Consider the following 15520-nt stretch of genomic DNA (forward strand, 5'->3'; position numbering starts at 1 on the left):
ACACAGAGGCCTGCGCATGGTTGAGCAACAGAGGGCTCCAGACCAGGCCACTGAGGGCTTTGGAGAGAGGCAGGATGCTGGCCTGGTTAGGTTCCAGGCCACAGGGCCCTGGCACAGAGGAGCCTGGCTGAGCCCAGAAGAGCCCCCAGGCACTCACCTCACACCCAGTTTCTCAGCCAGCTGTCCTGTGGGCCGCACCACGATCTCAAACAAGGAGGGGATCTTCTTGTTGTACATGTCCTGCTGCTGCTGCAGCTGCTGTGGGGACAGCGGCTCATGCACAGGCATGGGCAGCTGAGGGGGGCCGGGGGGCGGGGGCGGGGGCGGGGGCGGGGGTGGGGGGCCACCCTGCATGGGCCGGCCATTCGGAGAGGTCGGGGCCGGAGGGCCAGGTGGGCGGGGCGGGGTGGGCAGGAGGCCCACGCCAGGGGGAGGTTTGGGCAGGGGGTTGATGCCCTGCTTCTTCAGCTCCTCAACTTCCTTCTCATCCTCAGCGCCTGCCTCTGCGTCATCAGCCAACATCTGCGGGCCAGAAGGACAAAACAGTGAGAGTAAGGACAGGGGAGGAGGCGGGCTGGAATGCACTCCTCCGGGGATGAGAGCTGAATTTGCTGAGGGTAACTCTTCAATATTCCAAGGCCCTTACAGCAGTGGTACCCAACCCCCGGGCCACGGACTGGTACTGGTCTGTGGCCTGTTAGGAACCAGGCCACACAGCAGGTGAGAGGCGGGCAAGCGAAGCGAAGCTTCGTCAGTATTTACAGCCACTCCCCGTTGCTCGCGTTCCTGCCTGAGCTCGGCCTCCTGTCAGATCAGCGTGGGCATTAGATTCACACAGGAGCATGAACCCTACTGTGAACCGCGCATGCAAGGGATCTAGCTTGCGTGCTCCTCATGAGACTCTAACGCCTGGTGATCTGAGGTGGAGCGGAGGCGGTGATGCCAGCGCTGGGGAGCGGCTGCAGATACAGGTTATCATCAGCAGAGAGGTCTGACTGCAGAGACCATAATAAATCGGTTGTTTACAGACTCATATCAAAACCCTATCAACGCAAAAACAAACAAACAAAAACAACCCCTATCAGTGAGTGGCAAGTGACAATTAAGCTGCATCTTACGGAGCAGACTGGACATAAGCAACACACTTTGGGTGTCACTGTCTCCCATCACCCCCAGATGGGACCATCTAGTTGCAGGAAAACAAGCTCAGGGCTCCAACTGATTCTGCATTACGGTGAGTTGTATAATTATTTCATTATATATTACAATGTAATAAAAACAGAAATAAAGTGCACAATAAATGCAACGCGCTTGAATCACCCTGAAACCATCCCCCATCCCCAACCGGGTCTGTGGAAAAACTGCCTTCCACAACACCGGTCCCTGGTGCCAAAAAGGTTGGGGACCTCTGCCTTACAGCATAAGGCCAATGACCACAAAGCCTCTCTGGCACAGAAGTCAGAAGTCATCGCCCCATACCACTGCCACATCCCTTCTCGGTGAACAGCTGACAGGGGAGCCATTCTTATTTGGCAGCAAAACACATGCAATGTACTATTTCCCCATTTTCGAGTGGACAATTCAAGGACATTAAGTACATTCGCGATGTTGTATAACCACCATCTCTATCTAGTTCTAACACCGCGGAAGAAGACGCCATACCCATTAAGCAGTCACTCCCCATGCCCTGCTCCCTCCCAGCCCCTGGCAACCACCAATCTACTTTCTGTCTCTATGGATTTGTCTATTCTGGACATTTCACAGAAACGAAATCCTATAATATTGTGGACTTTCGTGACTGGCTTCTTTCACTTAGCATGACATTTTCAAGGTTCACCCATGTTGTAGCTGTTTCATCTATTTTATCTATTTCATGGCTGATTAACAGTTCATTGTTCTGGGCTTCCCTGATGGTGCAGTGGTTAATCCGCCTGCCAGTGCAGGGGACATGGGTTCAAGCCCTGGTCCGAGAAGATCCCACATGTCGCGGAGCAGCTAAGCCCGTGAGCCACAACTACTGAGCCTGCACTCTAGAGCCCTCGCACCACAACTGAGCCCTCACGCCTAGAGCCTGTGCTCCACAACAAAAGAAGCCACCGCAATGAGAAGCCCACGCACTACAACAAAGAGTAGCCCCTGCTAACCGCAACTAGAGAAAGCCCACGCGTAGCAACAAAGACCCAACACAGCCAAAAATAAATAAAAATAAAATAAATTTATATTAAAAAAAAGTTCATTGTTCTGTTTGAATTTTAAGGGCGCCTCACCGCACTTGTAATCAAAACCCAATCACTTACGAGGACCCACAGGGCCTGACAGCAGGGCTGGGTGTCTGGGGAGGACTTCACAGCACCCTGGAAGCTTCATTTCCTTCTATGGTGTGCGGACTCCTCCACCCTAAGCACCCAGCTCTGTTTCAGTTCTGCGGACAGCTAAGCTCTTTTCCCCAGCAGGGTCCTGGCCTGGACCAGGCCTCTCCCCAGGCATTCGTTTTCCCCTCCATTCTTTTTTTTTTTTTTTTTCCCCTCCATTCTTAATGTATGGCTCCGTATCCCCCAATTGCTGGGGTCTCTTATTAAAGGTCAACTCAGAGTGACTGGCCAGGTCTCCTGTATTTACTACTGGAACACCATTAGCTCCCTTGAAAGCACTGCCCAAGCTTTGTAAGATTTTACATTTAGTTGTATCTTTGTTTATTCCTGGCCCGATGACTACCAACTCCACAAGGGCAAGACCCACAGGGCCCACCATAAGGCCTGTTACAGGGTAGACGGACAATTCCAAAGTCTGAATTCAAGCAGAACGTCTCACCAATTAGGATCCTGTGCAGAAGTTAACACTGCAGGCCTGCCTGCTTCTCTTGGAAGGCCAGCTTGCAATGTTGGCCTTTGGTTGGTGCCTGGGAACCTGGATTTCGAGAGGGTTCCCAGGATTCCCTGACTGCTAAGAGGGGCTCACTGTGTCTAAACCTTTTGCACAAACACCATGCTTTCTGCGGAACACCCCTTTTCCTTCTGGGAGTCTGGGATTTTGGTACATGCCAGGCAGAGGCTGCCCTCAATAAAAACCTTGGGCACTGACTGAGTCTCTACTGCACGCCCATGGTGGACAGCGTTCTACGCGTTCTGTCACAACCTGAGGAGTTATACACGTCCCGTGTGACTCCAGGGGGCAAGGACTCCTGGAAGCTGGTGCCTGGTTTCAGCCTTTACCGCCTGCCTTTCTTCTGTGCATTCTGCTTTGTGTGCTTTCATTGGAGTTAAATCTCAGCCAGCTCGGCCCTGGGAGTCTCCCCAGCAAATTGTCCAACCTGGGCCCAGGTGGCCTTGGGGACCTCGGCACACATGCCTTAGTGGACCCTAACGGGGGCTCTGAGACACCCCGGCGCCTCAGCCTCAGCGCTGCTCAAGACAATCCCTCCTCTTGCTCCCCCGCCCAGGGACAGTGGTGGCGGCGTGGGTGGCAGAGGCAGGACTTCCCGGCGGGTATCAGGCAGTTCCCAGCTTTTCTCTCTCCTAACCATCAGCAACAGTATGTGGACCCAGGGACGCAGGGTCCAAGAAGAATTTGGCTTCAAAGGGGATGGAAAACTTGGAAGTCTGATCAGTGGAAAACATCTGTTCCCTTAGAGCCCTGCTACTCAAGGTGTGGTTTGTCTGTGGACCAGCAGCACAGGGGGACCCACTGAACTAGGACCACATTTCACACGTGTCCACCACAGTGTGGCAAACACTGCCCGAGACTAGCTGAGAGAGCCCCGCACCTCGTGGTGTCTTTTAGCACTGCTCTCGGGGGCGGCGGAGGGGCCGCAGCCACAGAGGCAGCCCTGACTGCTCTACTGCCCCACGTTCCGCCCGCTTCCCTTCCAGCCAGCTGGCCCCTTCTGGTCCCTCAACCGTGTGTGTAGCTGTTGCTCGCACTGTGACCCCAGCTCAGCACATGCCTCCCTCGCCCCTCCTTCCTGCCTGTTATTCACCTGGGGCCAGTGAGTGTCACCTCCTCACTGAGCCTCCCCCCATGGCAGCCCGTTTGAGGGTCTCTGGGCTCCCTGCACATTCCCTCCACTGCCCCGATCCCAGTGTGTAATCGGCGTCTACCTGATGACTGGATCCTGTCTCCTCACCACTGCGTCCCCGGTGCCCAGGACAGTGCCTGCTACAAAGCAGGCGTGACCACACATTTGTTAAATAAATGAGAAAAGAAAACAGACAAGCGCACCTTCCCCTGCATTCCCCGGGCTCCAGAGGGTGGGGCACAGGGGACTAAAGGAGTTAAGGCTTTGACGGGCCTACCCGGTTGCTTGGTGCTCCTCTGGGTTTGCCTCCCAGCTCCGCTGCCCCTCCACCTCCCCACCTTCGGCTGGGGCTCCCACACCACCTCTCTGGCCAGAGCTACGGGTACCATCTCCATCTCCATCTGGCCGCACCTCATTCCATGCACCTCCTGCTCCTCCGCAGGCCACTAGCTGGGCTGTGAAGGGGGGACCCTGCACCCCTCCCTTCTCTTATCCCCACCCCCAAACTCCGCCCAGGAGCTGCTGCCCAGCTCAGCCCCGCCCTCCAGCCCGGGCCCCACCTTCTCTGAGAGGGACCCTGCCCCAGCCTCTCTGCACTCACTCCCACTCGGGCAGAGCAGCCTCCAGTCACAGAGCCAAAGCCCTGCACTGCTAGCTCCTCTCAATGGCAACGAAATGCCCTCAGGTGTAGGCAAAACCTAAGGAGGACGTTATACCTCATTAAACAGGAACAAACTTGACCACAACTTCCTCTCCACCAAATGCGCCACACTCCCCTCGCCCCCGAGACTAGGGTCACACATCTCTGTACCTCTCAGCACTCGGGAACACCCAGCCAATGGCCCCTGTGCAGGGGACAGAGGCTGAGGTGATCCTTCCACTGCCAACCCTGGCCCGGCACGGTGCTCAGCACACTGGGCCACGCAATGAACTCAATGACCAAACGAACTGAAGCACTGGCCCACAGGACAGCCCCTACGAGCGTATCGCTGGTCCCCAGGCAAGGTGGGCACCCTCTCTCTCACACTCACCTCCCTGAGTCCCGTCACTTCTGCTTCCCCACTGTGCCCCACAACTGGGGCTTCCACACTCATTCCACGCTGGGGAGAAATCTCACCTCACGACGGGCTCCCACTCCAGGACTTCGCCCCCCTCACCCCTCACGCAGACCCCACGACACCCCGACGAGGACTCCCGCGAGGGACACAGCCAGCTCCCTGCACTTCTCTCTTTACCCGCCACCCACACTGGGCCGCAAGTGCTGCCTCAAAAGCAGGGGCTGAATCGCATCAGAGCCCAGAACACTGATGCATAAGATACATAGGAGATGTCAACACCCCACCCCCACCCTGAAAAGCTGAACCCAAACCATCCAGGCAGTCCTCCGGCACATCTATCCCTAGAGACTCCCAAGTGCCCCTTCCTGGGCCTCTCTGAAGCAAGGAGCTCCCTCACACCACACAACCAGGGCCTTGCTGGGTCCCACAACCTCCCCCGCCAGGACTGATTCTGAATGATTCCCGGGTTTCCAAAAGTCAAAGGCATCCTCTCAATGGAAAAGGACGGCCACACCTGCGGATACACACAGACATGTGGGCCAAGGTTCATGGGCCAAGGAAATAAGAAATAAGCTCATGTCCATTTGTTAAACATTCTAAGCTTTGGGAATTCCCTGGTGGTCCTGTGGTTAAGACTCTGGGCTTCCACTGCAGGGGGCGCGGGTTCAATCCCTGGTTGCGGAACTAAGATCCTACAGGCGAACAAAGATCCTGTACGGAGTGGACAAAAAAAAAAAAAAAATCTAAGCTTTTGCCCCAAACTGATAACAAATCAAATGTTCTTCAACTGGTGACTAGATAAACAATCTCAGATCATCCACACTGAGTGGAGTACTACTCAAGAACAAACAGTGATGAACTATCAATACTTGCAACAATGTGGATGAACTTCAAACACCTTATGCAGAATGAAAGACAGCAGATTCAGAAGGCTATTATAGGGCTTCCCTGGTGGACCAGCGGTTAAGAATCCGCCTGCCAATGCAGGAGAACTGGTCTAGGAAGATCCCACATGCCGCAGAGCAACTAAGCCCGTGCGCCACAACTACTGAGCCTGCACTCTAGAGCCCACAAGCCACAACTACTGAAGCTCACATGCCACAACTACTGAAGCCCGCGCGCCTAGAGCCTGTGCTCGCAACAAGAGAGGTCACCGCAATGAGAAGCCTGCGCACCGCAACGAAGAGTAGCCCCCACTCACCACAACTAGAGAAAGCCCACGCACAGCAACAAAGACCCAACAAAGTGAACAAATAAATTTAAAAAATAAATTTATAAAAAAACAAAAAACAAAAGGCTATATAAACTGCACACATGTTTAGAAGCTACATACCATATATCTATTTATATAAGTTTCTTGAAAAGGCAAACTACAGGGACAGAAAACAGATCAGTGGTTTCCAGGGTCTGGAGATGGGAGAGGCACTGATTACAAAAGGGGAGGGGTTCTGGGGGTGAGAGAATGAATTTCCTCTACCTAGACTGTGAGGTGGTCACATGACTCTCTGTGTTTGTCAAAATTCACAGAACTAGGGAAAATTCCCTGGCTGTCCAGTGGTTAAGAGCTCTGCGCTTCCACTGCAGGGCGCATGGGTTCGATCCCTGGTTGGGGAACTAAGATCCCGCATGATGCCCAGCGCAGCCAAAAAAAAAAAAAAAAAATTAACAGAACTAAACAAGGACACTTTTTTTTTTTTAGACTGGATACAAACTATACCTTGACAAACCTGACTATAAAACAGTGTATGTATAAAACAGTATATGTATAAAACAGTAACTGAAGGATTTAATGGTAAAGAACCATAATGTACGCAACTTATTTTCAAATGGATCAAGGAAAGAAAATAAACGAGAGCAAAGTGATAAAGCAAATGGGGCAAAATAATGCTGACAGAGGAATTTAGGTGGAGGGAATTCTTTGCCTTATTCTTGCCACTCACTCTCACGTTACAGTCACTGACAGCCCCAAAGGCAGGCACGTCTCAAACCTAGAGTGGATGGTTGGAAGCTGATGTATCTGGACAGACAGAAACATCACCAAGAAGCAAGAAAATAAAGCTGAAGAAAAGGGTGGAAGAGAGAGCACAGACATTTCAGGAGAGGATGACGAAGGCCCTGTCCTAAGTGGCACCACAGCTTGGACCCAAGGGCTGCCCAGGAGCCTCAGGCCCCAGCTCTAGTTGATCAAGCTGCAACTCTGTCCAGGAGAGAAGGAAATGGCTGACCCCACACGTTTATCAGGGTTACTCTGGGCCCATTGTAAAGGTTCAAGTTTTACTTTCTGACCACCCACATTCGATTCTGGAATGGTTTTTCCAGGTTCAACACTCATTTTTAACCTACTGAGACTTGACTTTAGATAGGGGATGCTACTGATACTCTCAAAATGTTTGTGACCAGAAATGGAAACGTGCCACCTTGATTTGCTTTGAGTTTTTATTAGGGTGTCTAGAGCTGTGCTGTCCGATATAGTGGTCACTGGCCATGTGTGGCTACTGGGTGCTATAAGCAGAAAATAAACACTAGATTCCTCAGACTTAGTACCAAAAAAACCCAAAAAAACCCCAAAATATCGTGATTATTTCATCATTTATTACCTGCTGAAGTGGTACTTTGGACATGGATATACTGGGTTAAATAAGATATACTGGTAGCACTAATTTCACCTCTTTTTACTTTTTTAATGTGGCTACTAAAAAATTTAAATTTGTGGCTCTGTGGTGTTCCTACTGGACAGCACTGGTCTAGAGAGCAAACTCTGAACCACCAGCAGGGGGCAGTCCTCAGTCACAGACTGTTTAGTTCTTCAAATGAGAAATGAAGTCGCCATGACTTTTCCCACTCCTTACCCTGTGAATGACTCACAGATTCTAGACAGCTTACCAGTTACAAAACCCTATTCCTAGGATAACAGGCCAAAGGGCCTGGCAAAGATGAGAACTTTCTCCATGAATGCTCTCCCAATGAGGAGTGGACGTTCTCTTGCTTTGCTTGTGCAGGGCTTCCCCTCAACCCCTCAGGCAGCCCCGGCCCGCATGGGTGGATTCCTGAACCTGGCTGAGGCACCGATTCTTTCCATTCTCAAAAAACAGCCAATCTCCTTAAACTTTCTGGGAACCAGAGAGAAGGCAGGAAAGCCTTCATGTGAAAGGACACGTGTTCTCGCACCCATTCACCCAGTGATGGATGTCAGGAAATCAAGGACAGGAACTGGGGGCCCCAAAGTCCTCAGCCTGACTCCTCAGGGAGAACAACAGACATGAGGATGAGTTTCAAATGTCATCTGGCTGCTAAGGAAGCCCTAATACCTCACTGTTGAGGAAGTCTCCCCATCGTGAGAGCCTCCAATTGCCCCATACTTTTTCTACTATATAAAAGAATCCTTAAGACTTGGAAAGAAACGTTTGACCCTTCCATCAAAACAGAACCCATCCAGGGACTTCCCTGGTGGCACAGTGGTTAACAATCTTCCTGCCAATGCAGGGGACACGGGTTCAAGCCCTGGTCCGGGAAGATCCCACATGCCGCGGAGCAACTAAGCCCGTGCGCCACAACTACTGAGTCTGCGCTCTAGAGCCCAGGCACCACAACTACTGAAGCCCACGTGCCTAGAGCCCGTGCTCCGCAAAAGAGAGAAGCCACCACAATGAGAAGCCCACGCACTGCAACTAAGAGTAGCCCCTGCTCACCGCAACTAGAGAAAGCCCACGCGCAGCAATGAAGACCCAGCACAGCCAAAAATAAAAAATACAAATAACTTAAAAAATAATTAAAAAACAGAACCCATCTGAAGTCTCACCTCCTCTTTGTATACCACGGGCTCTCTCTAAAGGACAGTTAAGAAATCACAAGGTATGTTTGGAGACACACCATGCAACATTCCTTTTAGGGAGCCGCCCCTCCAGGGAAAGCCGTCCCGGCCGGAGAGAAGACACACGTGTGATCACCTCAATTCTCCCTGCAGAGAATACAGTCCCCATTTCCTCCTAAACATGGCCCAGCTCCAATCAACGCAACTGGGGATTCTGGTCCTGCACAGAGGCCAGACAGGCGGGCTGCAGTGCCAGGCCCGTGGCAGGCGTACCTCCTGGTCCCCATTAGCTACGGCTGCTGTCAGCCTGGACATTACCTTATCCAAGAGCTCTCTGGTCTCCTCGGTCAAGGGGTCGTGAGAGAACATGCAGTCATCGCCGTTGATGCAGTTTCCGGTCGTGTGGTACAACTTACACGGAAAATCACGTTCACGGCAAGTTAAGGCAAATGCCTCACCTCATGAAACCCACCCAAGGACAGAATCCAAGCCCCTTTGTTTTAGAGACAAGGAAACTGAGGCCCAGAGAGGCGAAGTGACTGGCTCAGAGCTGCACAGCAGGTTGGTAGCTGACCCAAGATGAGACCCCGGTTCTCGACATCCCCACTCTGTAGTGCTTCCCGCCCCACCACGCTGGCCTTGAGGCTGTGTCCTCAGATCCTCACTCAACAGGAAGAGGGGAAAAGTTCAACGATTTGCCCATGGTTACACAGCCATTTGAAAAGTCTCAGAAAGATAACAGACAATGGTATAAGCCAGTCTCGAGAGTACACTTGACCCTTGAACAACATGGGGGTTAGGGGTGCCAACTCGGTCGAAAATCTGAGTATAATTTGTAATCCATCCTCCGCCCTCAGTTCTGCATCTGTGGATCCAACCAACCACAGATCGTGTAGTACTGCAGTATTTACTACTGAAAACAAAACAATATCTGAGTGGACCTGCAGAGTCCAAACCCATGTTGTTCAAGGGTCAACTGTATATGTAAAGGGAACATATAACGTGTGTGCCTCCGTTTAGTCATCTGCAGACTAGGAAGAGCAGACCCATCACAGGGCAGATGTGAGGGTTAAGAGATGGATGCACAAAGCTCTTGGCACAGTACTGGCACACAGAGCGAAAGTATGGTGAAGATCAGCTGTTATTACCAATAAGGAGAAAAGGAGCTCTGCACCCTCAATTAGATCAAATGTGGGCACCAAAGGATATCATGCATATAGGGGCAGTTCTCGGCTCTGGCACAAAATCCGGTGATGTAAAACTTGCACAGTTCTCGCTTCTTTGGTAGCTCGATGTCGTGGCTAAAATTACAGTGGTCTCCCTGTAAGAGAAGCAGTGAAAAGGTAAGCTGTTTGCAAAAGGAAGTACTGCTCTGTCACTGCTGAAGCACACAGGGACCAACGACAGAAACAAACCCCCACCCCGACCCCAGAAAGGGCAGGAGGCCCAGGAAAGGCAGACACAGAAATGCAGTTTCCCACCAACCTGAAACTTCTGCCAAAGTGTGTGGCCTTTTCTCTTGCCCCTGCCTCCCTCCCCCATGTCCTCAGTCCTCCCGGCTCCGTTCTGCTGCCTTTCACTGCTTCTTTCTAACTCTTCCTCCTCTTGCCTTCGCCTCTCTTACTCATTTACTGTTAACATGCTGCATAACAGCTAATATCCAGTTTCATGCTTCTTCCTAACAGAACCCCAATTTCTAATAGAACCCCAAACTCCCAAGGGAAGACAATACTGCCCTGATTTTTAAAAAAATCCCTTCACACAGTTTTCTTCCTCCTAGCCCTTGGATATGATGCCTGGAGGCACAGCAGCCATTAAGCAACCATGAGGACAAAAGCCACACGCTTAAAGATGCCAGAATAAAAAGTAGGAAGGAACCTGGGTCCCCCATGGTGCCACTGACAACTGTACCAGCCCTGTAATGCCCCTGCGCCCCCGCCCCAGGCCTTTTTTTTTTTTGGCCACACCACACGGCATGCAGGATCTTAGTTCACCAACCAGGGATCAAACCCATGCCAGCCGCAGTGGAAGTGCAGAGTCCTAATCACTGGACCACCAGGGAATTCCCAGACTATTCTGAGAGGCAAACGTCTGTGTGTTTAAGCCAGTGGAGTTGAGTTTTCTGCTATTTGTAGTCAAATTGTACAATCCAAACAAAACAACATCCAGGTAAAATGAAAAGAGAAACTGTTCTTCTATACCCGTTCCCCCATTCTCTTAGGAATAGCTACTGTTTTTTGTTTATATATATTTCAAGTTTCTAAAAATAATATGAATTGCAACTATAATAAGGACTATTTTACACACAAACACACCTTTGTTGAAAACAGTAATATTTTTTCCTAAGACAGGCACACAGGTGCAGTACTCCCTGGGTACTTGCTTGCCAATATCTGCCTGCTGCCTGTATACCTGAGTAACAAGCTGCCTGGTTGAACTAACACTGGATTATACTTGTTTCCTTCAGAACTTTCAGGTCATTGGCCCATCTTCTGGCATTATACTCTGCTATGAAGGTCAAGGCTGACCTTGACCACCTTTTCTGTCTGGATGCCTTAATGATTCCCTCTCCGACACTGAAGTTCAGTAACTCAACCAGGATATGTTACACCTTTGCATGAGCATCAATTCTAACAAAACGTTTGAGGCCATATGGATTGGGTGAAAATTTTGGCCAAAAAAAATCCTCCCAAACCAAAAAAACCCAGATGTGTCACCAATCTTGTCCTGGCTCTTCAGTCACTCTGAGGAGTGAACTAAGTCTTCCAGGCCTTCCAGGCATCTCTCAGACAATCACTCCAAGCCCACCAGAACACTGCCCCCAGTGAGTGTGGCCTCCAGAACACTCCCAGAGGCCCATGTGTCCCTGCTCTGGGCACCCTGGTACTACTGGAACTGGCCCCTTACCCATGTGCACCGCCCTTCCACGAAGTATTTGCAGATGACTTTGCCTTTCTTATCGGACTGCTGGTGGGGCTTGTCATGGTCACCCCTCCGGTAGCTTCCACCGCCGTCCTGTTAGGAACACAGAGTGTGACTATAAAGGGGAATGAAGAGGAAGGGTAGGGAGGGCCTGTGCAGGCCAGGTGGAGACGGGCTCTGAGGGAGGGAAAGTGAAACAGGCTAGCTGGCAGGGATGAGCACGCCCCCGTGTAACAGGAGTGCTGACCAGCAGCTTCCATCCAGCACCCAACTCTGTGGGGTCTGAGCCCCGGAGCGTGGAGTGTGGGCAGCTGCGGACTCGCGCGCCACACACCTGCGCGGGAACGCATTCATTCCAAGAAGAGGCGGCACAAGCCTTCCTGGAAAACTCTCCAGGGCTAACTCAGGGACTCAGAGAACAGGTGACTGCAGGTGCTACAAAGATATGCCTTTAAAAACAGAGGGTCTCACCAGCAGCGCAACCCCCATGAGAGATAATTAGTGCTGACACGCCCTACGGGGAACGGCTGATGGGAGCAGGGGGACAGGACCAGCCTCGGAGGATAACTCATTAAAGAAAAAAACAAATTTCAAGAAGCCGCCTTGAGTAAAAACATCAGATCAGAATGAAGAGCCGACTTACGCCCATGTCCTCGTCGTAGAAGTCTTCGTCATCATTCATTCCACCCTTGTTCATCCCTCCTCGGCTGCCACCTCGACCACGGCCCCGGCCCATCCCTTTCCCTCGACCTCGGGAACCCCGGCCACGGCCTCGACTTAGCCCTGCAGAAGGGAGAAACGGCGTTAACCCGAGGCCTCCCTCCAGGACCCGAGGCCAGCAGCTGCCAGGAGGAGCCCCACGGATTGGCCCCTCGCGGCCCCCGCCCACCTCGTCCTCGGCCATCCTTGGACCGGCGGTACTGGTTCAGCTCCTTGGAATAGTCGTCATAGTCCTCATCTCCCATCGGCTCCTCACTTTCTCCGTACTGGAATTCCGGAGGGAAGAGAAGCAGGAAAGTGTCATTTGGTGAACAATGAACAATGTCCTGAACTATATACTCCAGCCCTTTCTGCCTTTTTGTACACTCGGGACAATGTCAAACTCAGAAGAGCAAGTGAGCAACCCAGTGACTCACACCTGTGCCCCCTCTTCACACGCCACAGCCTAAGCAGCGGCTGGTCGCAGTCTTCACTCTTAGGACTCCCAGCCCACTGGGCAGCTCCCAAGGGACAGCTGTGCAGCTAGAACAAGGGGCAGCGTGGCAAGGTCTCGGGCAGGGACAAAACAGTGAGCGTGGTAGTTCTCCTCACGCACACACGCGTTTGTGTGTGTGTAGGAGGTAACTAAACAGGCAACTGACTGCGAAGGCATTAAATGCTTCGAGAGTACCCTCGGGAACCCTGTCTTCAGGGATGGGAACTAAGGTGCTTGCTGAGAGAGCAGTGAGATGAAGATGTTTTTGACAGCTCACCCTTTGGTACTTTTTCAATTCTGAACCATAGGAAGGTTTTCTCTATTCCAAATAATAAAATGAACATTTCAAAACACATAAACCTGCCATCTGATGCTTTCTTTCCACCTCAGTCTTACAGACCTAGTCTTGCAGCTCACCAGCCACCCGCCCCCACTCCCACCCCCCACCCCAAGCTGGAGAAAGCCTTACTTCCATGTCCTCTTCATAGAAGTCCTCTTCGTCCTCCGGGTGGTCTCCTCCCACGGAGCCTCTGCCTCTGCCTCTGCTGCCCCTGCCCATGCCTCGGCCTCGAGACCCTCCGCGGCTTCCACGGCCTCGGTAGCCCCTGCCACGGCCTCGGTTGCCTGCATGGTGATTCAGACAGTGAGTATCTGAGCAAGCAGGACCCACCAGCAGAAGAGAAGTTGACCCACCAGCGGAAGAGAAGTTAACCCACTGACTGCCCAAGGTCAATCATTTCCTCCTCCTCCTCCTGTTCTAAGAAGCCTTCCCAGCTGCTCTAGGCTGATTCATGGTCCCTGGGCCCCTGGACAGGGGTAGCTGAGCACCGTGGACACACACCTGCTGTAGCACTCACTACACTACCCTGACTGAGGTGCTGTCCAACACAGAGGCACCAGTCACGTGTGGCTACTGAGTACCTGAAATGTGGCTGGCCAAACTAAGAAATACTGTGAGCATAAAGTGCACACTGAATTTCAAAGACTTAATTAAAAAAGGGAGAGAGAGAGAATATAAAATGTCACATCTATTTTGATTACATATCGAAGTGAGATTTGGAATGTACTGATATAATGTGTTGTTAAAATTAATTTCATCTGTTTCCTTTTACTTTTCTAATGTGACCACTAGAAAATTTGTAATTGCATGGTGGCTTGCATTATATTTCTATTGGACAGGCTAGTCCAGAATCTCCCCAAAGAGCAGGGCCTATCTAGGGAGGAGTCTAAGAAAGACCGCCGAAAGAAAGAATGACCAGTCACTCAAACAACAAGCTGGGCCTCAAGCAGGGCTAAGAACTGCTGGGCTGGAAAATTCTGGAAGCACTCTGGGGTTGGGAAATATCATTGGCAGGAGATGGTTCTAAGAGGCTGGGCTGGGTTGCTGGTGCTCTGCCCTCCCCCATCATCCTCCTAACTGCCGCAGGTTCAAGGTTCAGAGGTGTGGCAGTCCCGTGGCTGCAGTCACACTCCATCAGGTGATGGGAGATGGGAGGCTGGGGGAGGAGGCGCCAGCTGTCAGTTACCGTCCCCAGGGGTGAGAGCTGTCCCTTCTGTATCTCTTCATAGCTGACCAGGAAGTGAATTTAAAAAGCCCTTCAGGGACTTCCCTGGCGGTCCAGTGGTTAGGACTCGGCACAGGGTGTGGCCAAAAAAAAAAAAAAAAACCCACCACCACCACCACCTTGAGCCACAGCAGTCTTCTCCTTGCCTCACGCCAGTCTGGCTCCATCCCAACCACGGCTTCAGCACTGGACCCTCTTCTCACGTGGCAGAACTCTGGTCCCCTGTGCTTGGGATGGAGCTCCCTGCCTGTCTCCTTCTATGCTTATCTCAGCCCTGCATGACTGCACATCTCTTCTCCCAGACTTGACGCTCCATGAGCACGTGGCCCATGAGGTCTGTCTGGCTCTGCACTGAGCGCCCAACCCCCAGCCCCGGGCCTGCTCCGACAACCTAGAGGAGAAGCTGCGCGTCTCACCTCGGCCCCGGCTGCTGCCCTCCTTGGCCCGCCGGTACTGGTTCAGCTCTTTGGTGAAGTCGTCGTAGTCGTCCTTGCCCATGTCCTCCTCCTCATCACCCTCGTACTCCCCGTACTGCTCGTTCTCATAGTCTTCGTACATGCCGTAGCCCTTGCTGTCCATTTTGGAGTAGGCCTTCTTGGGCAGGGGCGTGGTGTGCGACGGGGGATACTGCTGGTGGGACTGATGGGGAGAGGACAGTGAGCTGGCCCTGGGGTCTCGGATTCAGACCAAGATCCCCACTATTCCCTGAACTGGCACAGCTGTCTGGGTGTCTCTGCTGTCCCTGGGGTGAGATGCTAGCCCCCAGCCACCTGAATGAGATCTGGGCTATCGGCCCAGATGTTTCTGTTCTTCAGAAAGAGCCACAGCTTTAAAGACAATTGAGAAACACAGGCCCCACGACCCCTGAATTACTGGAGAGGGAAAAGAAGGGTGTATTTCCCAGGTAGATAGAACAATCTCATTTGGGGAGGAGGCCTGATAGGCAAGAGGGGT

At 52.0% G+C, this 15520-nt stretch overlaps 1 protein-coding gene across 5 annotated transcripts in view; it reads right to left on the reverse strand.

Annotated features, from left to right (window-relative positions):
* ZC3H4 (zinc finger CCCH-type containing 4) overlaps nt 1-15520 on the reverse strand; it is a 41296-nt gene that overhangs the window by 6403 nt on the left and 19373 nt on the right. For all 5 annotated transcript variants that reach the window (XM_029203834.1, XM_029203805.1, XM_029203813.1 and 2 more), the window contains 8 exons: nt 14983-15205; nt 13471-13625; nt 12696-12792; nt 12450-12589; nt 11792-11899; nt 10094-10205; nt 9203-9312; nt 158-522 (listed from right to left, as the gene is read on the reverse strand). In XM_029203834.1, the coding sequence (XP_029059667.1) occupies nt 158-522; nt 9203-9312; nt 10094-10205; nt 11792-11899; nt 12450-12589; nt 12696-12792; nt 13471-13625; nt 14983-15205 (1310 nt within the window). The remainder of the gene's footprint in view (nt 1-157; nt 523-9202; nt 9313-10093; nt 10206-11791; nt 11900-12449; nt 12590-12695; nt 12793-13470; nt 13626-14982; nt 15206-15520) is intronic.

Source organism: Monodon monoceros, unplaced genomic scaffold, assembly GCF_005190385.1.
Source record: "Monodon monoceros isolate NGI ecotype Baffin Bay Population unplaced genomic scaffold, NGI_Narwhal_1 Super_Scaffold_10, whole genome shotgun sequence".
Lineage (NCBI taxonomy): Eukaryota > Metazoa > Chordata > Mammalia > Artiodactyla > Monodontidae > Monodon > Monodon monoceros.